This window comes from Mycteria americana, chromosome 5 (genome assembly GCF_035582795.1).
Source record: "Mycteria americana isolate JAX WOST 10 ecotype Jacksonville Zoo and Gardens chromosome 5, USCA_MyAme_1.0, whole genome shotgun sequence".
Taxonomy (NCBI): Eukaryota; Metazoa; Chordata; class Aves; order Ciconiiformes; family Ciconiidae; genus Mycteria; species Mycteria americana.
Window position 1 is genome coordinate 34709357 of NC_134369.1, and position 24664 is coordinate 34734020.

At 37.7% G+C, this 24664-nt stretch overlaps 1 protein-coding gene across 9 annotated transcripts in view; it reads right to left on the minus strand.

The window, feature by feature from the left end:
- The window catches only part of PCNX1 (pecanex 1), a 94456-nt gene that overhangs the window by 64395 nt on the left and 5397 nt on the right, over positions 1-24664 (minus strand). For 8 of the 9 annotated variants that reach the window (XM_075502890.1, XM_075502893.1, XM_075502891.1 and 5 more), the window contains exons 2-6: positions 20766-20974; positions 14517-14622; positions 11353-11398; positions 10346-10435; positions 6968-8668 (exon numbers count right to left, since the gene is read on the minus strand). In XM_075502890.1, the coding sequence (XP_075359005.1) occupies positions 6968-8668; positions 10346-10435; positions 11353-11398; positions 14517-14622; positions 20766-20974 (2152 nt within the window). Of the gene's footprint in view, positions 1-6967; positions 8669-10345; positions 10436-11352; positions 11399-14516; positions 14623-18926; positions 18984-20765; positions 20975-24664 lie in introns of those variants that run through there. The other variant, XM_075502897.1, reaches the window with a different exon arrangement.

The window sequence follows — 24664 nt, forward strand, 5'->3', positions numbered from 1 at the left end:
AAACCAAATAGCTGAAATTTTGCTGTTCTGTGTTGAGCATCTGTATCTCGTTTGTGTTCAAAACCTGAGAAAAGCCTTACTTCTCACATGCATTTATGGGTTAACACCACCACTCTCCTCACAGTCAAGGCATTTGTAGTTTATTCTCATGTGCCCTAACACTATTTTAAAAACCATACTGGTAAGACACCCAAGTAGAAAGGAGGAGTCCGTTCAGTCCATATCTTCAGTATACAGTTACTAATCACCATGGATTATGCACCATTATAAAGACATACAATTGCAGGGATTTCTTATACTTCTCTGATGAAAAAGCAAAGTACTGGCTTATAGCATTATAACTTACTGTGGACATTTAATGAAAAATATCACTGATGCCAATTTCTGAAGAATGGAGATGTGGGCAGCAAAGGAGAAACAATGAAGAATAGAGGGATCTCTCTAATATATAAACTATTCCTAGAAAATAGGACAGAGGAAAACAACACACAATTTAGGAAGGAAAGCTTGTCACCAAAAAAAAAAAAAATTCAAAGAGAAACAAGGGAAGTAAAGCCCAAGACTTCAGTGTTGTGGTTGAATGTACAAAAAGAACCAAGTTTGAGACTAGGCTGGAAGGTTATTTACAATTACGTCAAACCAGTCACTACAACCATCTGAAAAGCAGAACACTGCCAAGCAGGGAATAACCAGGACGATGAAACCACCTGTTTTGAATTCTGAACCAAACATTTTTACAGACCAGCTTGATAGACAAATTTCTATAGTAATGCCAAAGATAAAACTAGGAGTCTCAGTTACTCTACTTCACTGTACTTCCCACTTGTACTACTCCACCTTTAAAAACATTAGGTGTTACACAGACTTCTTGAATATAATGTTGATGGACTTGGGGTCAAAGAGCTAAAGCTATGACCTAATCCAATCCCCTGCCCAATATAGTACCTATATCCAGGGATTTGGGTATCAATAGCTAGTAGTATGTTCACGCAGCAGACAAATGTTCATAACCTACATTAATCTTTATGAAACTTAATTCTGACTTTGTATTTGGATTTATTCACCTTAAGGAAAAGATGCTTTAAATCTTTAGAACACAGCCTTTCCTGCAGAAGTGCTGTTCTATATTAATATATCATACACAAAGTCACATTTGCTTTGAATGGCCTTCTATTAACTATAACACCAAACATTAATTGGTAGCCAACTTTGACATATCCTGGAATTACATCTCATAGCTACATTTGGCAGCAATGTGAGCACCTCCATTACAGTTCAGAGAGCTCTCGGAACCTTCTCGGCTATATGCATAAGAAATCCAGGTACATGTACAAAGGAGCATGAAAAAAGGGGCTTATAAACTTACGTTAGTAGATGCAGCTTTGTTTATACCAAGTATCAAAAATTCTTATTCAAGTCCTGTTTGAGATGAATACTTGGCAAATTTATGAACAACACATGCTACTTGTCAACAAAATTGAACCATTCTTTCCAAATCAAGTAAAAATTACTGCGAGAAGTAGTTGCACAAACACTACCAATTGAAGACATTTAAATAACTCACTCCTGCAGCAATGCAAAAAAAGAACTACTGCTTCTGGTTTCTTTGGGAGGCTTGAGAGAATTTAACCAGGGTCAAATAATATTCCCAGGAAAAAAACAAACAAAATTATATTAAGTGTATTTTGCTTCATTTTTAACTTTTGGTATATGCTGTAATGCTGTGGCATGCATTTCTCATCAAGTATCCTGAATTTCCTTTATGCAGCCCTGCAGAGCTTTAGGTAGAATATCTACTACTCTGTAGATGACACACTAAAGGAGCATGTTTCTACCAAGTAACAGAAAGTCTCTTACCAGTAGTACTCAGGGCTTTTGCCAAGCAATTACACACATTCCTGGCTCTCAACAGCCACTGCTGCAAGTTGGACAAAACCTGAGGTTTTTGTTTGTTCCCCATCACCACCTTTATGAAACCACAAAGTTATCAGGAAGATGGTAGTTATTTTGGTCATAAGTCATCTAATGAAAGCCCCTGTATTATCCGTAAACTCCAGAAAAGGGACAAAACGGGCAGGATGGAGTCCCCACACAATGTAATAAAACTGCATTTTGCTTTAGTAGGTAGTGACTAACAAATAGTAAAGGCAAAATTCATTCCAAGTGTTATTTCATTGTTAAGTTCCAAAACTGCAGAACCCCATTTCAGCCTCGCACTTCACTCCTAACACTGTTTACATCTAAGTGTTGAACAGCAACATCTCGCCTCTACTGAGATGACAAGATATCCAAAATCATAGGTAATTCTGCAAAACTCAACCTTTACATGCAAAAACGGTGACAGACATCATTATGCTTTCAAAGCCAGATATTGGGAAAGGCTAACATGAAAATTTCTATGTCATGTTTGAACCAAATGCTGTGTACGTTATGACGCTGCTAGCTGACATCTAAAAATCAAGTAATGGAATACAATCTTTTGGTTCCAGTAAAGAACGTCATATGGAAGAGAGCCCTTTCTACTGGCTAATCTGCTTAAACTGATCCAGTTACAGGAGGTGTCCTGCTGAACACATGAATAGAGACAGCTAACATACACACAACCAGATTACAGTAACTTTACACGTTTTTCAGTTTCTACCATTTCTACCATTTCTAAACTCTGAAAGAGTTTGATTTCTCATGCAAAACTGTTTGGTTTAGCAGTCTGAATGTGAACCAATAGACTCCCAGAAAACAGACCAGAAGCCACATCTTCTGTAACTGTATTAATTCCACCTGCAGAAAACATATCAAACTAAAGCCATCAGAAGCATGGAACAGCTCTACAACACAGGCAAAATAAATAATGACTGTAGACCATATGCCACAAAAGCATAGTAGGAAAAAAAGTGATACATTGGTAACAGCTGACATGACCATTGGCTGCATAGCAGAGAACCGAATTGTACTTTTAACTTTGGAGGGGATACTGTCTAATAATTACAGGCAGATACACTAAGCGTATACATACAAATACATGCAGACTGAAAAGATGAACAGGTTTCCGTATGTCATATGAAATGCAAGATTCTAATCCAAGCTCACAAACCCTATTTTGCCTGCCTGTAGAGATGTACTGCAGACCACAAAACGCAAAAGAACAGTATGAGCTGTTACTTCAATATCGCTATGCAATGCACAGAAGGAAAAATGCATTACATTACATGCAGTTTTATTTACAAAAGGGTAACAAGAACTTAAAGTAAATAAGTAAATCTTAAATTACAGCAAGCTGTAAGAGACAGTAGCAACTTAAAGAGTACATCTTTTACAGTTAATATAGAACTGGGGGAAACCACTTGACTTTTCAGGTCAGCTCCAGTTTTACAAAACATCACTATGTCATATACAGCATTATGTTGGTTCTTTAAATCTTTACGAACAGCAGTCCAGAAATAGCAGACATTTGACAGAAACCAGGCATAGGAGAGTATCAGGATGGTATTTCCAAAATATCACTAGACATCTAGGCAAACACTTAGACATCTAAACAACTTCATCTAACCCATAGCCCATCAATTCACTAGCTACTTTTAGATGCTGAGTAGTTAAACAAGGATAACAACTATTGTAAGACGTTCCATTTTTTTGTTATATATCCACCATGTGTTTAATTACAGAATTTTCAAATGCTGTTTTTCTGCATTTTAATGAACTGCAGTTTCTAGTCAAATGCACAAGTTACCTTGTAAAAAGTGAGTCATTCACCACTTCCTGGCATAATAAGATAGAAATGAAACTGCTAAGTTGTATCTGCTAAAGCAAAATATGTACAAGTTCATACAACATCCTGCTTAGTAAAAGATTACTAAAGGCCATATCCATTACGAAACACATTTTAGCGGTTACACAAACAAGAATGTACTTTTTAGTTTACTCCCTAAAGACTTGAAGATAAAATGAAGTTGTAACTACTGATTTAAGTCATATTTGAAAAATAGGACCTGAAAGCTGCTGACTGAAAAAGAGGAGGCGGCATTAACATCAGTCTTTTGGTTATCCAATATCCAATATCTGTTAATATTTGTTTCAGAAAGTTATCATAAGCAATCACAGAAATTAAAAAATATTTATATAAAATTATAAAATAATCCTTTCAGCAGGAGGTTGGACCAGACAACTTCTAAAGGTCCCATCCAACCAATATCCTCTGATCTCATGAAAATCTGAACCAAGTTTATTCTGTAATTCATCTGCTACATGTAAATAAAATAACTTCTTAATTTTCTCAAATAGTTTCTGTACACATACATACGTGATGTATATTTATATTATACATGTATGTCTTTAAAAACACTCCCAAAAGGTGAAGACAACTCAATAGTGGGAAATACTAAATATAAAGCAACTTAGATTCTAAAAAGGTAAAACATTTTCTCTGATTACTATTAGTCACAGGTAAGTGCAAAGAAGAAATCCACAATTAAATATACAGGTGTTACAAAACTTGTAATATAAGCTATGAATTTGGGAAAAGACAAAAACCAACAAAAACCACATAAAATAAAAACCAGTAGAAATGAAGGACAACACAAAGGAATTATTCAGATTGATCATGAACAGATAAATTAAAAATAATTACTGGCTTGATGCTAGACATGACTGCATAAATATTTAAGTAATGCTAAAGAAAAGTAACCGATATTTTTGTTCTGCCTTCAAAAAAAAGCAGAAAGACATTCATTTCTTACAATCATAAAGGAAATATTTCCTATTCTATTGGTAGAATAGAATAGGATAGGATAGGTTAGAATATTTCCTATTCTATCCTGTCCTATTCTATAGGAAACATAAGATACAGCAAGTGTTATTAATATACAATGTCATCAAATCTGGAGAACCTGAATCCAGATTGCTTCCTAAAGTCAGCCTGAAATCCATGGGCAAGTAACACTTGGGTGCTCACCATTCATTAAAAATACTAACAACTTCAAAATGACCATTACCTAAACAAAGTTTAAAGAGGAAACTGAAGAGAATAGTCCAGTAAGAATGACAGCAAGATTTCCCTGCTTAAACTGCTAGCGATTTGCAACTTTAAGATTGCTTTTAAATGTGTTACAGTTGGTTTTCCCCACCATCTCAACTCTTTAAAAGAGCAATCAAAATATTTGGCAGCAATCAGTCATCCACCGATTCTTCCAGACTACTGATGATTGGTGACTGCATATGAAGTCTGACATGTTCTATAAGGTAAGGTATATTAATCCTCCTTTGCATACAAGGAGAGAATCTTAACAGTTTTAAGCCATAATAACACAAACCAAAATGAAATTAAATCTTGTGCTAAGGAGAGCACAGAGTCAAAACAGTAAATACATGAAGCAGACCTTTTATTAGTCAAATTACTCTCAGTAGACATAAAGAAGGGCTGTTACTTTCAACAAGGCATAATAAGAATGTGTGTTAAGTGTTTAGCTTGCAGAGTTAGTACTAAAAGAGCAACTTAGACTCTTTCATTAAAGCTACTGCAGAACTCTGTTACTAGGAATAACAAAGTACCAATATATGCAGATTTTTTTTTTTTTTTAAGTGAAGGCATCTAAATAGGTCTGAGCTAATTGTAAACCAGTCAAATTTGATCAGTAATCAATACACAGCTAAACTTCAGTGTAGCACACTTTTTTACCCCCAGAAATTAACTGTACTGATTTTTAGAGTTTGCTCTTATGTCAGTGTCGGGGGAGAGAGAGAAAAAAAAATAAATAAAACAAAAACCCAAAAAAACCCAACCACACACACACAACACTATTGGTCATATCTCATCTCACTGCAAGTTAGAAGTATCTCCTTTTAAGATGGAAGTCACTACACTTTGCTTAGGCAGTCTAAATAACAAGGACAATAAATTTGCTACAATTTCTTAAAAATATCTATGTCTTGATCTAAAATACAATTGTATGAAGCATTTGCGTGCTTAGCTAACAAGATCCAGATTATCTAGTAGGTATTCCCCTCGAGCAATCCCAAAAGTCAGACTGAGGTAATTAGCAATCCCATACTGCTCTGAAAATGTATTTTAAACACACTTATCTTCCATGACACAAAAAGCCTTCTGGTTAAGGCAGTCAATATGGCTAACCAAGAAACATCATAACAAGTGATAAACAAAAAACTATTAAGAGCTACAGATTTTTTTTTATTTAATGCCCCTATTAATCTATATTAATATCAGCTACTACAGGTAATCTTAGTACTCACATTACACCAAGCAAAGCAATAGTTATAGAAAGTAAGAGGAAACTACATTCCTCTCTCCAGCACAGGAAGGTTATTGTGTTCTCATAATGAGGACAAAAAAAAAAAAAACCACCAAACAACCAAAGTAGACAACACTGTCTAGCTAACAATGGCAAGGCTAAGCAAAATCAAACCCGTAGGAGAATTCAGCTTAGTAACCAGACCATGGTAAGAATGCACAATTCAAGGCAGCATAGTAAGGGGTTTGGTTTTTTTTTTTTTGGTATCACCTCAAGCCATGCCAGAGAGTTCATCTAAGAGGCAGCAGTAACTTCAAACAATCACTTCCATGTTCCCAATTTTCTAAATTGCACAATCTTTCAAACAAAAGTAGTCTCTCTTTTATTGTTAATTTTTAAAATAGTACACATAATTTGAAGTTTGAGTAATACAATGGAGCAGGTCTGATTTGATCACAAATAATAATTTTAAGATACAGCTCTGGTTAACAGACTGCCAGTTACAAACCCACAACATCTCTACCTATAGATTTCATAACATTTGTTTGAATTCAACTCCCATTTCTGCAGATCTCCCAAGAGAATATGAAGGAAATGCTTTGTCAGTTTTACTAGGCAAGAACGAATAAACAGGAAGATGCTTAAGTACAGTTGTAACTTAAGTCATAGATACCAGACTCATTAACAAAATATGGCAAGGTACTTCTGGTAGGTCATTTACTTACCTCCACTTGCTGATTCTTGCTCTTCCCCTTCAGGAAACGTAGCCTGGCTTGGTAAGCTATTCCTAGAACGAGTGACTGACTCTAAGTGTGAAGCCCTTCCCAACAGAGATAGCTCATCTAGCACCTCTCCTTCTTTGGCTTCCAAATCAGATTTTGAAGTGGTTAACTGTTTTATGTTACCTGGTGCCATTAAACTATTTGGGTCATTTAAACAAGCTACAGTACCACTGTCCAGGCTTAATACTCTGGCACGATTCTTGGCACTGTTTGTGCTAGAAGTCCGACGTGTAGATCGTTTTTTGCTAATTCCTTCAGAGCTTACGTGGGTTTTGTGAGCATTTTCAGGGTCTGTGCCCCCACGTTCTTTAGAAACGTATTTGGTCTTTAGAGCACTGTACTTTCCCTCAGGAGACTGGCATGAATGGGAGGTGGTGCTGGAAGAGCTATCACTGCTGAACTGGTGAGCTGACTGCATACTTGATGTCCTGCTCAAGTCACTTTGATCACTGGAGTCCTCATCGTGACAAAACACAGCACTGTGAGGTTTAGTACCAGATACACCTCGGAAGGAAACATATTCCCTGTGCCGACTTGAATCAAAACTACTAGCCCGCTTTTTTCCTGTCCTTCTCCGGCTGGACTTGTGGGTAGATGCTGTTCGATGTATTAAACTAGAAGATTTTGGTCGGACATCTCCTTCTTTTTGTTTTCCACTCATTTCTTTAGAAGCTCTTGAATCTACTAACACAGCTAGTTTCTCACTCTGCTCATCTCTTTGTTCAGCAGCCTTTCCAGGTGGCCTGTCAGCTTGCGTAGTCAATTCATTGGCATGTGGGTTCTTATTGGCCTCTTCTGAAGCAGAGGCACCAAGACCTTTCTGACTGTGCATCTCATCAGATGCATTAGAACCCTTTACCTCTTGAACACCACTGTTAGTGCTCACTTCCACAGCAGTCCTTTCACTACTAGTCCTTTTGTCAGTAGTAGAACTACTGTCATCCTCCGAGTCAACACCACAGTCCTTTTTCTTACCATCCTTTTTCTCTTCTCTAGGAGACTCCTCCTCGTGCTCTGACAACACACTTTCTATATGCGTTGAGCTAGTATGTTCACTTTTATAGCTACTGATGGTACTGTTAGTGTCACGATCAGTCCCACTGCAGTAGCTTTCTGTTGAACCACTGCTTCTAGTACTCAGGCTTCTCAAACTGTCCACACTTTTGTCTGCTTTCAAGGATTTGCTCTTCCCACTCTTAGCCAATGGTTGAGGGCTGCTACTTTTCAGAATGTCATCTAACTGAAAAACTCCTGAAATGCAAGAGTTCTCAGCCAAGGACTCTCTGGATGCAGAAGGGGGCTTGGAAGCTTCTAACTCACTGACAGGATCTAGTCCTCGTCTTTGTTGATAGAGAGGGAAGTCATTTAATGAAGCATCTGGAAAAGCGACAGCAGAGCTAGAAGTCCTTGGTACACCTCGTGGTCTATGATCCTTCCTATAGGCATGAGAATGCAGAGTTACAAGCGAAGCTACTTCTGTGTCACATGCACTGGTTTTAGGCTGGTCCACAAGCTGGTTGTTCGAGAGGCATGCTTTGTCACTGTTGTCTCTTGGCAAATCCTGTCCAGAGGATAACGAAGGTTGGATGGAGACAAACGAGTCATTCGACACCAGACGAAAAAGCTTCCGATCAGTTGCCAAGTCTGTTTAAGTACATATTTTAAAATATTCATTTAGAATGTTCATGTAAGTTATACAATCTGCTTTACAACTGCTTGTTTATATTAGATAAAGTAAATAAACTGAGAAATCCATTTGCAAGTACTATGCATCACATTACCATTTAAAAAATTTCCTAGCATCTGGGTAAACCTGACAGACATTTTTTTATAAAAAAGAAACCATCAACACCAGCTTAATCTTAGCAGCTAATAAAAGCCAACACAATTCTGACAAGTCTCCAACCTCCTCTATTGCTCATGTGTCTCACACTTCATGTTTTTATGTATCTCAAAGTTTCATAATTATAAAAGGGTACCCTGCCTTTTGTTTTATGTCCTACATGCAGTAAACTGTTTGTTTCACATAAACTTTAAAATTATTGAAGAAAACAGAGTAGACCCCATTAACTTTGAAGTCACAAAAAACCCAGCAAAAGTCACCTTTCCTACCAGATACCAATTAAGCTTACAGTTAGCAAGGATGCAGGCACTGGCACAGGTCTATTGGTACTATAATGAAACTCCCTATGAAGTTACTGAGTTTTACTACCTCTAAAACTGGTGGTGTTAAAGCAGATCATGAGGATTTGCTGTTAGCTCTTGCTCAGAACAACTGTTTCTGTTATCCATCACAAGCAGTCTCCTGTACAAGTGCCCACCTGCAGGCAGTACTGAAAGTCAGGCTACTTTCCTTTTTGGTACTATCACTAAAAATAGAAGATTGGGAGGCCAAGTTAAGTTACTCCAATTCCTAAGTTTTTGTAGAGTGTGTTTGTACATGTGTATCTTAAAGAGACTTCACAAACAGTTCTGTTACTCAGCTGAAAGTAGTAGAACCCTGCTGCCCATTACAACAGCACGGCCACCTGTAATCCTCTATTTTAAACGTACTTTCTGCACTGAATCGCACAGTAATAGCCGAAAGAAACCCATCAGTCTGATTAGACTGGCCAAAATGAACTATAGCATTCTCAGAGTTAACTTCCTGCTGCTAATCACCAGGTACTTTAAAATCAGCAAACGAAAGATTTCCCAACAGTTTTATGCTCTGTTTTAGTCTGAGCAGATTTTTTCCTGGCAATTAAGCTAAATGAAAAATGAGATCTGAAACAAAACTGGACAACTAAAGAATACAAGCTAGCAGTTTCCTTACATATTAGGAAGGAACAATTACAAAACTCTGAGAGTTTGCATATTAGAAGTAGTTTATAGCTCCAGAAACACAGAACTCTGCACAGGATTATTTACTTTACAGAAAAGCATGCCTGATTTAAAACATTTTATTTGGCTGTACTGGAAAGCAAAGCAAATTAGTCTACAATGAAGTCCATGAATCCCAGGCCACTTTCAGTATGAGAGAGATTGTCTAGAGACATGTAAGCTAGCTATCTTTCAGCAGCAAGGAGACCGAAAACACAGTAAATATTTATTACCTGCGGGAAGATGCCAGAACAAGAAACATGCAGCCGAAGAGTAAAGTTAAAAGTATTCAAGCTATGCATCCCAGGAACTTAGGTTAATTAAGAAAGGAAACAGAGAGCTTCAAGATAACCTTTCTTAGAGTCTATCACCAAACTGCATTAATTTATTTAGCATGTTCAGCAAAGGGTCTTTGGTAACAAAATACCATGTTTAACATGCAGGAAGAAGAAATTTTACCTTGTTCTTCACTCCCTTCTTTACATAGGCTAGAACTCTGACCAAGACTTAAACTGATGTCATCAGAGGTCTTGGCAGTGTCAGTATCTCCTGTGAATTTTAAGAAAGAAGAGTACTAGTGCTCAATGTATTAACACATACTTCTACATACACTGCAGATTTCTTACCTGTCATGAGAGACTGTTGCTTTTACTTCTTCATTTGAAGGTAAATAACAATTATGACAAGTAACACCAGATTTCTCTTATCTTTTAGAGATAAGTACTGTCTACTCTTTTATTTCATATACAAGACAGTTTTCATTCAACTACACAGATCTTCCATGAAGAACTGGAAAAGTATCTTACACAGAGCCCAATGGAAATAAAGATTTTTTTTTTTGTCTTAAAGATATACCTATTTGAATATTCCTTTCGCATGGTTGCCAATAAAAATGAGGGGTAGATTGTGACAAAATACTTGTAAAGATAAAAAAGGTAAGGAAAAATCAGGAAGGTGACAAAAATTCACATCTCTCTTTTTTCGTCTTATTACTGGCTTAATAAATTTACAAGATAGCAACTTTGCATATTACAAATAATTTATCTTCTCATCTTGGTGGAGTTCAAAAGGGCTGTCCTGGACAATACTTTTGCTGGATGCCAAGCAACCAGAAATAATCAAGTCATTGAAATACAATACCAGAAGGGTGATTGGTTGCACAGAACTCAAAATAGTAGGGAAAAGTCCACTCAAACAAACCCCTTGGCTCCACATTTACAAGCAAAAGAAAAACCTGTGGTTACATGGTAAACAGAGCACGGATTCCAGGATATTCTCTCCTAGTGTTTTAGGCACATAATTTGCAACTCCAAGGAAGATTTCTTCCTATTAGTAAATGCTGTACTTAGCTCACAAAAAAGTTTTGAAGATGAACAAGGTAGGCAGTACTTGGAAACAACATAGTAAACAATAGTGATTTGAAGTGCTACTGCAAGGTAATTTTAAGAAATAGCCAAAAATCTCACCTTTGATGGTTGCTGCTGTTCCCAGACGAGATAACCCAGATCCAACCTAGAAACAGGGAATTATGTAAAAAGCTGTAAACTTTCAGGAATTACAGAACTGTTGTTTCCTATTACTGCAATGCATGCATTTGTGTATAGACCTAGGAGAGATTTTCAAAACCACAAAAGCATCAAACAGCACATTGCTGTAAAATCCTTTCTGACTCAGAATGTTTCCACTGCAAACAGAGATAACAAGACATCTAATTATGCATCCAACTATATCACTGCATTATTCTCTTTTATAGCCAATGTACTTGCAGATTTTACTACGCTGACTTTAAAAACAGTTCCTAATCTAGGAATTCCTTGAAAATACTTCACGTGGAAATAAACTACTAGTGTGGTGGTACACTAATAACTGCTGTTGTAAAGCTGAAAGTTTAATGCAGTGATCACGGTTGCCTAAAATGCTTAAAGAAAACACCATGTTAATATAAAACTTACCTGTTTAGCATAGTAAACACCAAGCTAAATCCAGAAACTGCTCCCATTGGAAGAGATACATATTTTTACCAGGGTTAGTTTTCAGGTCTGTCAGATTTGATCCAGTGACCAGGTAAGCACAAGAACCTAAGTGCTGGTACATGGAAAGTGGCCACAGCATGAACAGGGGATATGGCAGGAAGATCCCTGCTGGCAGCTGAATAAACTTAAATCAGTTTAACCTAATCATTTTACTGTATCTTATTCCTCCCTCTCATTCCTGCAAATGCAATTTTTCTTTTGAAGACAGTTTCCAAGTACACAGATTAGTTACCTCAAAGCAAATAAACTGGTTAGTGAAAGACTCTGCATATTCCTTGGTCTATTCTTGGATATTAGTTACAATCACATTACAAATTTATTGTATCTGCTTTTCAGCCACGTTCAATGGCCAACCAGCAGGCATGTACCTCCCCATATGAAAACTAGCTAGCTGTTTAGGTTTGCAGTCTGTATTTCTACATACGTCCTGTAATCTGTAGCGGATTGTTTTGCAGAGGTGCTAAAAAGAACTTAGTCTTTCCTTAAATAGTATTTCCAATACCACCTCTCTCAAAGAACTCCAAATAGCACACAAAAATGCATGTGTCAAGTAATTAAACCACTCAGAAATAAGATAGGAGAAGAGCACTCAAAGGCAAAACCTGAACCCAAGATACATAAAAATTATGGCAATTTGACTTTACTGTAGACTTACTGGGATACTGTTTTTCAAAAATCCCTAGTTCAAATGACTCTGGGGAAAAGAGAGCATAATTTACTAATTCTTCACTGCAAGCACAGCAAATTTAAGGTAATCTGAAGATGTGTTCAGATTTTATTCAGCCATACTACAGAAGAACAATGGTTTTGCTACATGTAATGCAAAAAAGCAGCTGGAGCTTGTTTAACGCATTTTCTTTACTACACTGTCACGCACACTTTTAGTTAGTCATTTTGCCATGTTTCAACTTTTTTTTTCCCCTTCAGTAACATGCTTTGCTGAATGCTGTAGCTGAATCCAAATGCATCAGCATAGGAAAGCTATTTCACACAAAAAACTGAACAGAATTCAGATGCTTACTATTCACATACCCTTTTGATGCTGCAAATTCAATCACAGGGGACTAGTAAGCACTAATTTTATCAGCATAAACACATTTTAAACACTACACTTCCTTTCATGTAGCTTTAACTGTGTTATAGTGTCAGCATTAAAGCACACAGGAAGGAACAGAGCTTCTTCACATGCTTTAACATTAAAACTGTTATGAATTTGTTCAGAATAGTTTTTTTTCCAAAGACTACTCAAAGAAACATGATCCCCAGCCTAGTTCTGTCTTCCTACATGGACCATTGCTTCCTATTCCTTTGAATACCAAAGGAAGTGGTATTCAAATTGGTACACCAAATACCTGCTCTCTTCAAAGGAGAAAATCTCTTAAGAGTCTCTATGCTGCATAATGGAGCATTATTCAGATAAAACACCAACATTAGCATAACACTGCACTTTATTATATACTGCTTGCTCAGAGAGCTAATTAGAAGGATTTGATACCGTAATACCACACCAAGGATTTCCACTTCATTCAAAAATAGCTTCTGTATCTTTAACATGATGCTGCATTGCTCCTTGTCAACATAACCTTACAGTCTGGCCAGTCAATCTACTTGTCCTCATGAAGAGTTGGTAAAAGAAAGATGCCACAACTGGCTAAACGTCACAAGCCAAATAGAAGGAACAGCCCATGTAGTGCTATGGAAGTTGAATCCATAAATCTAGCAGACATAATAAGGAAACAGAACAACTTCCCCAGTGAAATTACGAGGCAACTAGAGCATAATGAAGTTGCATTAAAATCTACTACAGCCAAGTTTTTCAGCACTTTCACCTGGTGTGCAGCAGCCCCTGTTTATTGCTTTCTTCCCACCCCTGCTGAAGTGTCAAAATAGTGAAGATTTTGCAGAGGTCACCCAAAAATAAACAGTTTTAGTCTTTCCATTTCTACCAGTTTATCTTGCTTTATACTTCAGCAAATTAACATTTTTGACTGCGGAGTCTGAACTGTCAGGAATAATAACTTTCAGAAAGCCATTTAGCATTGCAAGAGATAATCAGCAGTGGGTACGTTCCAAGAAGACTTAACAGAAGCCTCCTCAAATTCAACACAACTGAAGTTTGCCAATTAAGCATCTAAATGACAGATCAAACAAAAGTAAGGGAGGAAAACAAAGTTAGAACATAAGGATGAAGTTACAGCTTGAGCTATCTAACGGCTCACTGATAACCAAAAGGAAGAGGGAAGCCCACCACAGTGGGTCCTGGTACTTATCTGACCAAGCTCTGAGCCATTTTGATTTAGTAAAATCAGAAGAAAGCTAACTAAGCAAAAGGAAATACTTTCTGATGGGACAGTAGGTTGCCTTATAAAATCCAGCTATTCCTAAAATGAAGACAAGATGGCATGAGCAAGAGCTATGCAGCTGGGAGAGTGCAATGCCACCCTAATAAAGCAGTTAAGAAATACAGAAAGGTAAGTTGTTTATCCTAATACAATTAAAAAAAAAAAAAAAGAAGAAAAAAAAATCAGCAAAGATTACTCTACAGATTACAAAGCCAGCAGTACTAAAGCAACAACTGTAGTAGCTTTAATTCTTACCTGGCTGTTTGGATCTACCCCAGCATAAGAATTTCGTGAACTACAGCCAACAGGGGGAGTTGCTTCTCGTATGAACTCTGACATCTCAATCCCTCCACCAGGATCACTGGGAGAAACATAAAAGAGAAAGAACAGAAAAGAAAAAAAAAAAGAACGAACATTAACCTACCAGTTAAACAGAAGTTTGTCTGTCTACGCTGAGTGCCGATTCAAAACAATTTTTCCCTTTTCAAATATCAGGGGCTTAAACATATCCCAGTATCTCAGATGAATACTGCCCAATTGACACAGGAAGCTCAGTCAGAGCTGGAGCACCCCATATACTGTCACAGAAGCTGCTGCCTTGTGAAGTCCACTGTCACCAGCCAACACAAACCATTAAGACTTAGGAGCTACAAGGCATTTTGAAATGCTGACATATGAAACTCACTCTGTCTATATGTACACACATGTAACTTGCAGATCATCTGTCCAACTATAATACCCAGAAATCAATCAATAGAAAAAAAAAGTACTAAATAGAACTCTTTCAAAGAGCAGGGAAAGGACTCAGATTGAAGGCACTTGTTGTTATCCAGATCTTTTCCTTAGACTGGATCTAGGAGCAAAAGTAAGGATGGGTTAACCAAGAAAGCCACACACTGTCAGTAAAAGTTACTGGAAAGGCAGAGACACACAGGGACATGGTATCTCTCCCAAGGACACAAACCACTTCTTTCTACCAGAAAATAACTTCCCTTCAGGTAATTTACAGGCCCTACCAAGAAATATTTTGAGGTACAATATATGTATTACTACATCCTAGCAATTTCACCCTTTCAGGCTTAATAAGTATTGGTTTGAAAGTATTTTCTAGATCAACGCCACCAAATTGTAATTCAACATAATTCAGCTTGTCAAAGGCAGATATGCATGAAATAAAAGCAATTGGGCCTGTCCATTAGGACAATAGGGTGTGAAGTGAGTTGGGGACTACAACTCAGGCATCTAACCTAGCACTGTTTGTTAATTGCAAAGAGGGAGAAGTTGAGGCATTCTTTTTCCTCTCCCAATACAGTTCTCTTCAACCATCTTGATCCAGGAGACTTCTGAACAGAAATAACTGCACTGTAATTTGACACTGACCCTCTCTGCTCCATCCCAAAGATAAACAACTGCCTCCCAACCATCAATGATTCAGAGCTGTGGTAAGTCCACTCCAACATTTTGCTGGAGAAAGAACATATGCACAACCCTTCTCCAGCTAGACTAAAGAAACTAAAGATGAGCCCCTCTGGAGAAGGGGACAGAAATGAATAGAAGCACTGCAGGACTTACTTGAGAGACAGCTAGTCTCATAGAAAAGTCTCAGCCAGCAAGACCAACATGTAATAATTTTTGTAATATATGGACATCAATCTAGGATATTATAAACAAACTGTATGTAGACTAAAGGACCCAAAACATCATTCATTCTGCAGCCTGACATTTCAAGCTGTTGTCACCTCAGAGAGGTGTAAAGGTACAACCTTGGGAACCATTCTAGATCATACAAGAGGCCCCTAAACCTTCCTACATCAAAGAGATGACAAAAAAAGACAGTTTGAAGTTAGGAATGTATTACTTCAGTAAAAATAAGTTAAGAGACAACCAGCCATGTGTTAGCAGAACAATTATGGTCGGACTCCAGCAAATTGAAGAAAGAAGTGAAAAGCCACCATTTTGGTACAGCTCAGCAGTGAAACATAAGCATGCTCTTATTGATGGCTGTTCAGAGAGCCCTCTCTGACCTGATATTATCAATTATGCTAAGGCAGAACCAGGTAATAAAAAAAAAAAAACCAACCCAGAATTCAGCTTCAATAATTTCCACCAGCTTTAGCCAAACAACTATTCCTTATGTCAGCATTTTAAGAACATGTAAGGACCTAACATGAAGTTAAAGACTAAACTGAAAAATTCTCACTTAATGTTTAAGTTCAGCATACATTATGATGACAACTGAAAATGTAACAAAGAACGCCTTTCACAAAAAGATGAAATTCCTTTCCTGTTTGAATAATTCATTCAGAAACACTGCATATGATTAAAGTATGTCCTATGAAGTAGAAAAATAAGTCAATGCGAATAAGCTCTCATTCATAGAACTGGGTAGTTAACTAGGGTGGGACAAGGAGGTGATTTTGTCTAAAAGTGATGCAACAGATTATGAGCATAAGCAACAATACAACCCAACACCACCACTCTACTCACAGCTGCTATATTCTGTGGCAGCATATACAAACTAACCAATTAACAAAAGCTAGTAACACACAACAACAAAGTCTGCAGGAACAAGCAGGAAGTACAGATTTCTAGGATTAATCATTGCACGCATAAGGAACTGGACTACAACAGCATGCAGAATCTAGCAATTTTCTGCTAGTGTTGTGGCCATTCCTTTCTGCTATTAAGATCTACAATCAGTTTCTCAGTTTGCTGACTTCGTAACTTAGAGCAAGTACTACACTTTTCAGTTTGCAAGCAAAAAAACTGAAGTGAAGTTGCTACACAAATTGGGAAGACTGAATAAATTATGTCCAGCTACCTGCAACGGAGATTGCTGTGGAAAAGGCATTCAGAGATTGCGCAAAACAAATTAAAACTAGTATTTCTAGTTATTACTAACTGTCCTATCTAAAATTACTATCTCCAGCTATATTACATTAGTGTGTCAGAGACTAACTGAAAGTCTGAAGAGGCTGTAAGTCTAGTGAATTCAGAAGTTTAAAATCTGACTTAGAATGATTAACTAAAGAAATCTGATATTTGGACTAGAACTTCCAGAGAGAATTTGGAATAAGCAATTTTGATTTCAGGACAAAGCAGAAGAGTTCTTTTCTTTTGAACACCTTCTTCTGTCCCTAATTTCCAATTAAAATAGCGGGATAACTAGTCAAGAGGCTGCTCTCAATACACAGAAGGACCACAGCATGCACTACAAATACTAGACCACGACAGTTTCAAGTATGAATAGAAGTTTTCTTTAAAGCTTGAATCACTAATTATAGAGTCAAAAAGGCAAAACAACTCCAAGCTGCAAGCCACAGAAAACTGCAAGGAAAAGGAAAAGAAATAGCAAAGCAGGGCAAGAGTTTTAGAGATTACCTTTTTTTTTTTTTTATTTCTCTTGCTCGTACTTGTTTAAGTAGACTGTACGTAACTCAAACATGCAAACAAATTAGCAAACCACATTCTCCAGCTGTCAGTTTTATTTTGTAGAAGTACATTCATGTAGTATCATTATTACAGCTCCCCCATGTTGATGGAGATCAGTGACAGCAGTGTCACCAGGTCAATGCTTTATGATACTTTGAACCTTAGTAGTCGTTGACACAAGAAAGAAGCCATATTCATATCCCCAGAAGCAAGACTGACTTAAGTGTATTAAGGTATCTATGTGTGTCCATTGATATCCAACAAAGATTACGTTTGCACTGTTCCTTCTACCTTTTATGTGAGATTAGGAGCCTGTATCCCCATTACTTGTTTTCATGAAATCTCACAGAAGCATTACTAACATCACTCCTGTATGAAAGCAGCAACTGCACTAGAAGCTACAGAAGAAGACAACTCACATTCCTTTCTCTAAATTAAGACTAGCTTCTTTCAAAAATATTAACTAGAGAATTTCACCTTTATAAAGAGGATGAGGAAAAAAAATAAACAAGGCATTTCTCGGGAAACAGTAAGTTGTTCTTTACTTAAGCATGCCAAAGTTTTAGGAAAAAATTGAAAACCCTCAGAGTTTGATCCTATTCACAAACCAATGTGAACCAAAGATAAATGAGCAGTTCATGTAAACCTACAAATGACAGCACATAATTTTTGTCAGATACCTGAAAGCACCATTTTGCAGATAAACATCTTCAGGAAGAACGGCAGCTCTTAGAAGCTAAACAGAATCCTGAACATATGTTTTGAACATAAACCAGACTATTGCTTAATCCTTCAAAAATACTAATATTCATACCTAAAGTGGTCCCAGGGAACGTGTGTGTGGAGATGGGGGGGTGAAAACTCTAGGACAGCTTTGCATACTGTACTCTATATTTTATTTGGTATCACATGCTGTAGCCTAAGCTATCAAAACTAATATTCTGATTATGCAAATATTTAAGGTAGTAGATCTGCTTAGATCTCCCCTATATCCACTTTATGCTAGGGGAGCAAAGTTTAAAAAAAAAAAAAAAACCAAACCACACAAAACCCCTACATACACGCTTTCTTCCGAGACAGTTTTTTTTATTAGTGTTCCGATTTAACTTACTAAGAAGGTGACAGCTCAATATTAAACACTCACTCTACATCCCCTCTACTGATTTGAATGTTATCCCAGAGTTCTTGTAAGCTTCCAGGCAAAGATTAGTATATACTGTACATCCCACTTACCAAAAAGTAACTCCGTAATTTCTGCATTGACCTTGTTCCCAGTTCTAGTTAAGAGACCTGAAAGTGGGAACAAGGATCATATAAAAGTTAATGAAACTTTAGTTGGCAAGCAGGACACACAGCATCAAACTAACCTCTACTTCTGAGCTCACAAATGCTTATAATGTAGTAACTTGTCCCATGTCAACTGCTCCTTAGACAAAACAGAACTTCTGAAACATCCAGAAGTAACTCACAACACTAGTAGAAAGAAGTCCCTTGCCAAGTCTTGGCTACTGTTTTGGAAGCAAAAGCTACATGGCTTAAAAAAGAAAAAAAACATCTAAGGATCACAACTAAAACATGCGTTAGCAAGGTTGCATTGAAACAGAACAGACCACTAGTTTACTTTCACGAATTTTATTAAGCAGAATAAGCATTAATATACATTCAGGCAAGCATTCTGCCAAAATAGCTCAATACAGTTTTAGTAAGGTATATGGTGATCTAAATGGAGTCACAATTAAAATCAGCAGGTTCAGTTACCAAAGACAACATGGAAAAAGGGAAAGGTTATAAAAGATTGATACAAGAAGTTACTGTATATCAACTTTAAAGGAATCCAAGACATTGTTTTTGCTAACAATACGCTCCCTAAGCTGAGAGCAGATACAGAAGAACTTAAGACCCAGCTCATGAGAAGCTACCCCATATGCACAATTAAGTCCTTTTACTTCAAGGCTGAATATTTTAAAAAGCATCACTTTAACACTTCCTTTCTTTAAGCATTCTGATAAACAGACTTAAGAGGCTTCTTTCAATTACATTTCCTTATAGCATGCGTCTCCATGTAAAAGTTTCAGGGTTTGGCATTTTGGTTTTTTGGGGTTTTTTTTGTTTGTTTGTTTTTTAATAAAACACACAACCTCTTAAGAGTCAGGACAGCATACTAATTGTCTCACTTTGAAAACTATTCATGGCTACTAGTACCAGAAACTCACAGACAAGAGAAAGGTCTTCTTTAAAAGCTAACAATTCAAGGCTGATTTATTTCATGCAGTGTAACTCTTAAGATGGCCTTAATTATCTGAAGCCAGGCAGAGGCTTTGATAATAGAGCTCGTAACACATCCACAGTCTGATCAGACTGGTTAGGCTAGCCTTGTTGATGAGTCATCTTTTGCTCTTCTTTCTCCAAATAGTCTGGTCAGAGGAGGAAAACCTCTGGGTTTTTGATGCTGGCAAAAGCAAGGAAGACCTGTGGAAAGGAATCACCTCCTATTGACAGTACTTCAGAATCATCATGTTCATTATTGAGCTGAGCAATTCCAGAATTTCCAAATTCACAAGACAGTGTTCTCCTGAAGTAAGACTATAACTGGAGTCAAGCATTGTATCTGACTCCTGCGTTTGCAAAACTAAGCAAATTGAAACCCAATCAGACATTCTTTTTAGTGATAAAAGACTTCGCATGTAGTATGTGGTTTTTGACAGCTAGATTTTTAAAACTAAGTCTACTGCTGAAATAAGATTACTTGTACTGGTTGTGTTCATTAAGTATTTAGTGACCTAATCAGCACACATTTTCCATGCTATTGTTTCAGTGCTTCCAGCATTTTCAATATTGTTCTGGAACTCCTTTGGGGGAGGAACCAGGAAGTTAACATGAATCCATCATTTCAAACCTAATATATTAATAAGTTTTGCTTTCACAGACCAGACTAAACAGTCTTCCAGAACTATGGAGGTCTGCATCTATATTCCTCAGTGTTTATTTCAACCACCATTCCAGTTACACATCTGATGAAGACAGGACTGTTTATCATTTGAAGCAGTATACAAACATCAGCAGACACCTTACCTGGGCCCATTGCTGTCTTTCCTCTTGGCTGAAACATTGCTTTGTTCTGGTTTTGCACCTCTGTCCATATGCTCACTGGCATTCCTCTCCACAATTTCTCCCTCATCCAGTGCCCTGTGCAAACGGTAATTCACCATCTTCAAAACGATAAAGAGAGCTGCTATCACCGGGCAGTAGACAGCTACTATCATCATGGAAGAAGGAAGGGCCTTTCAAAAGAGAGTAGGAAAGAGTTAATGAACACAAGGGCAAATGTTCATAAGAATACATAAAGCTATCTAGAGTTTAACAGTTTCTTTCATACAGAAAATACTGATCATACTGAAAATGAAGGTTTAAACACACACACCCCCAGTCAAAGTTTGTGTGGAGATTGTTAGAAGTCTAGCAACATGGAAAAAAGGAACAGTTGGGCTACCAAAGCACCACAGCACCATGCTAAGTAGACCTATCACTGGAGCTTGAGAACCAAATTCAGTTCTTGTTCTCTTTTTCCAGGCTATTGGAACGTAAGACCTAGACTAGGAAACCTAGAGCTAGCATGATTTTTTGTGTCACACTCACTATTTTTTAATAGTTGTTATGAATAAAAAAAGATGGGAAGATTTTAAGCAACTTGAAAACTAAACCAAGCACAGAGTATGATCTTATTTCAGGCCTAGTACACAGCACCAAGTCTATTTTGGAAAAACTGACACAAGTTTGACAGCATGGCGGATGGGAGAAAACCTGCTCAACTACCCAACATAGATGTTTTGACTTACATTGTCAGCTTCCAACAGCTACTCTTGCATGATAAGATGCAAGATACTGATCAGTCACAAAAGTCAAACTTTTCCCTACCTGCATACAAGAAAAAGGCTATTTATGTTTGTGGCTCACACATTTGAGCAGTAGTCCACAATAACATCCAAGATCACATGCTGCAAAGATTATCTGCACTAGACCATTACATGCCCATGGAAAGGCAGCCAACACAGATGTTCTGAAGAGAATTTTTCAGCTGTGTCAGAGGTGGCCAGAAGCCACATGAAAAACCTCAGTCCTGAATTCAACTTTTGAAATTCCACTCAAAGTTAAGACTTCTCATGCAACTTTTGCTGAGGCCCATAAGGCTTTTACAGATCAATCACTTCAGCAACAGATATTGATTAAGTACGGCCTAATAGCTATTTAAAAGAAGTGTTCAGAGTACTAGTTAAACTTCAAATTTCACTTCAAGGCTTTCACCCTTCTAAGTCACTTTTTATTCATATTTATAATTTTGCCATTTCCCTAGGCAGTCACTAAACACAATGAGATATTAACTCTTAAGTCTTCATCCACAAATAGTCCACTTCCCTTACAAAAGCAACAACAGTCTGCGTTCTCAAATATTTTGCTGCATCACTATCCTTTACCCCAGTGATGGTGTAGTTTGATATAAAATGCTAACAGCCATAAATACATATATACACACACACAGACATACAACAATCGGAATTAAACAGCATTTGTTACCCATCATGAACATTAATTTAGTAGATGAGAAGAACAAATGAACTGTCTTTTTAGACCTCCTAGCCTAAGGAGAATTCCAGCTTGTTTCGTACACCTGGTCTCCCTCCCTATACAGACGACTGCAAGAGAAGAGTCTTTATGGTGATCAAAGCCCCACATGCATCTTGTGGAATCAGAAAGGGAACATGACTGAAGAATAAGACAGAGAGCCCTCTCTATTCTGCACATAAAGCTAGTTTTAGTCATTTAAAAGAGATCTGATTACAACATTAATAGTTCTACATATTTAAGAGCTTATTAGTCCTAGAAGAACTGGCAGTGCTCATCACACAATTTAAACCATAAATTTAGCAAAAGCACTTTTTGAAGAGATCTCCAAATACAAAATATTGTACTAATAAAGGGGATAAAATAATAAACATTTCTAAATATTATATTGGCTGTTGACTTCAAAACAAAACCAAACCTTAATCTGGCTGCTCACTTTCTGGCAGTAAGCAAAAACAAATAATCAGTATAACATTTTGTGCTGGTTTTGGCTGGGATAGAGTTAATTTTCTTCATAGTAGCTAGCATGGGGCTACATTTTGGATTTGTGCTGGAAACAGTGTTGACAACACAGGGATGTTTTCCTTTCTGCTGAGCAGTGCTTAGACAGAGTCAAGGCCTCTTCTGCCTCTCACCCCACCCCACCAGCAAGTAGGCGGGGGGGGCACAAGAAGCTGGGAGGGGACACAACCAGGACAGCTGACCCCAGCTGACCAAAGGGATATCCCATACCATATGGCATCATGCTCAGCATATAAAGCTAGGGGAAGAAGAAGGAACGGGGGGATGTTTGGAGCGATGGCATTTGTCTTGCCAAGTAGCCATTACACGTGATGGAGCCCTGCTTTCCTGGAGATGGCTGAGCACCTGCCTGCCCATGGGAAGTACTGAATTAATTCCTTGGTTTGCTTTGCTTGCATGCGCAGCTTTTGCTTTCCCTATTAAACTGTCTTTATCTCAACCTGTGAGTTTTCTCACTTTCACTCTCCTGAGGCTCTCCCCCATCCCACTGGGGGGGAGTGAGCAAGCAGCTGTGTGGGGCTTAGTTGCCAGCTGAGGTTAAACCACGACACATTTCTAAAGCCAAACAAGTATAAATAATTGAGTCTGGAATCAATCAGGAAGCAGGTTACTTATTAGGATTCTTTTCTTAAAGAGATCAAGTTTAACCTACCTTTTCCTCCAAAACAAGTTAAGTCAACACCTAATATAACATTTGAAGTAGGCCAGGCAAACTAATTTGGGGTATGCTAACTTAGATTTTGCATGCTGAGCTGGACAAGACCCTAAATGGTGATTCACTTACCAAGCACCACCTCAGGAGGAGAAAGAGGAAACAAAGCTATTTAAAAACAGCATCAGTAGAGCAACCAGGAGCCACAATGATGCTAATGGCATCCATACAACCCCTGAAGCAATGCTACAAGGGTTTCCCCAAGAAATGTAGTGCTTCCTCTTCCAAGAACTTCAGAGGCAGCTAGCTCCCTGCAGGCAAGGGCAAGCCCATTAACTTTGGCAAAACACATGAGCTTCCTGTACCTGCTAAGCAGTCTGCGACTCAATCACAAACACAACTTCAACTATCCTCTCCTTTACCTAGTGTTCAGAAGCCATTACCAGAAGAGTCAGTTTAACACTAGATGACAAAAGCTAGAGTTAGTCTATAAAAGACATGCCTATACTCTTCTATCTGGAGAGCTCTTCAATTTCTCCCCTCCACTCCATCAGCAGTCACACAGTGTCAGTACACAATTTATCTTGTGGAATGCAAAATCTACACATCCTGTTCTGCAAAGGAAAGCTTTGAGAACAAGTGGGGAAAAAAGACAAAACACCTCAGGTAACTTGCAGCAAACCCAATAAAGAATTAAAGGGTGCTGTTTCCTCACATTCTGTTTCCACAGGATTGTAGAAGCTACAAAGATAAATTAACTCACTACTTTTCATTCTTCATATTCATTAGCAGTTACTCCTCTCTGAATAGGGCATATACTCTGGGAACAGAAGAAGTTTTAGCATGTCCAGCATACTCTGCTGTCTGATCATACTTAGTATTAAGTCTCATGCTGTGGTACAGCAGTGCTACCCATGGTACCAGCAACTTGCCCACATTCCAGCCTCAAGAAGAAGAGTTACTGCAACCTAACCTAAACCACTGGTGCCTTCTCTGTTTTTCTTTGCCAAACTTAGAAGCATCCAGCTTCCATTTGGGGTCTTCTCCCCACAAGCCAAGGCAAGTTAAAGTGAGACTAGTATTTTAAACTGTGCTTGACATTTTACCACATTTGAGGAGAGACAGGTCTCTCACCAGCATAACTGAGCATCCTATACAATACTGTCTTCAAGACTGG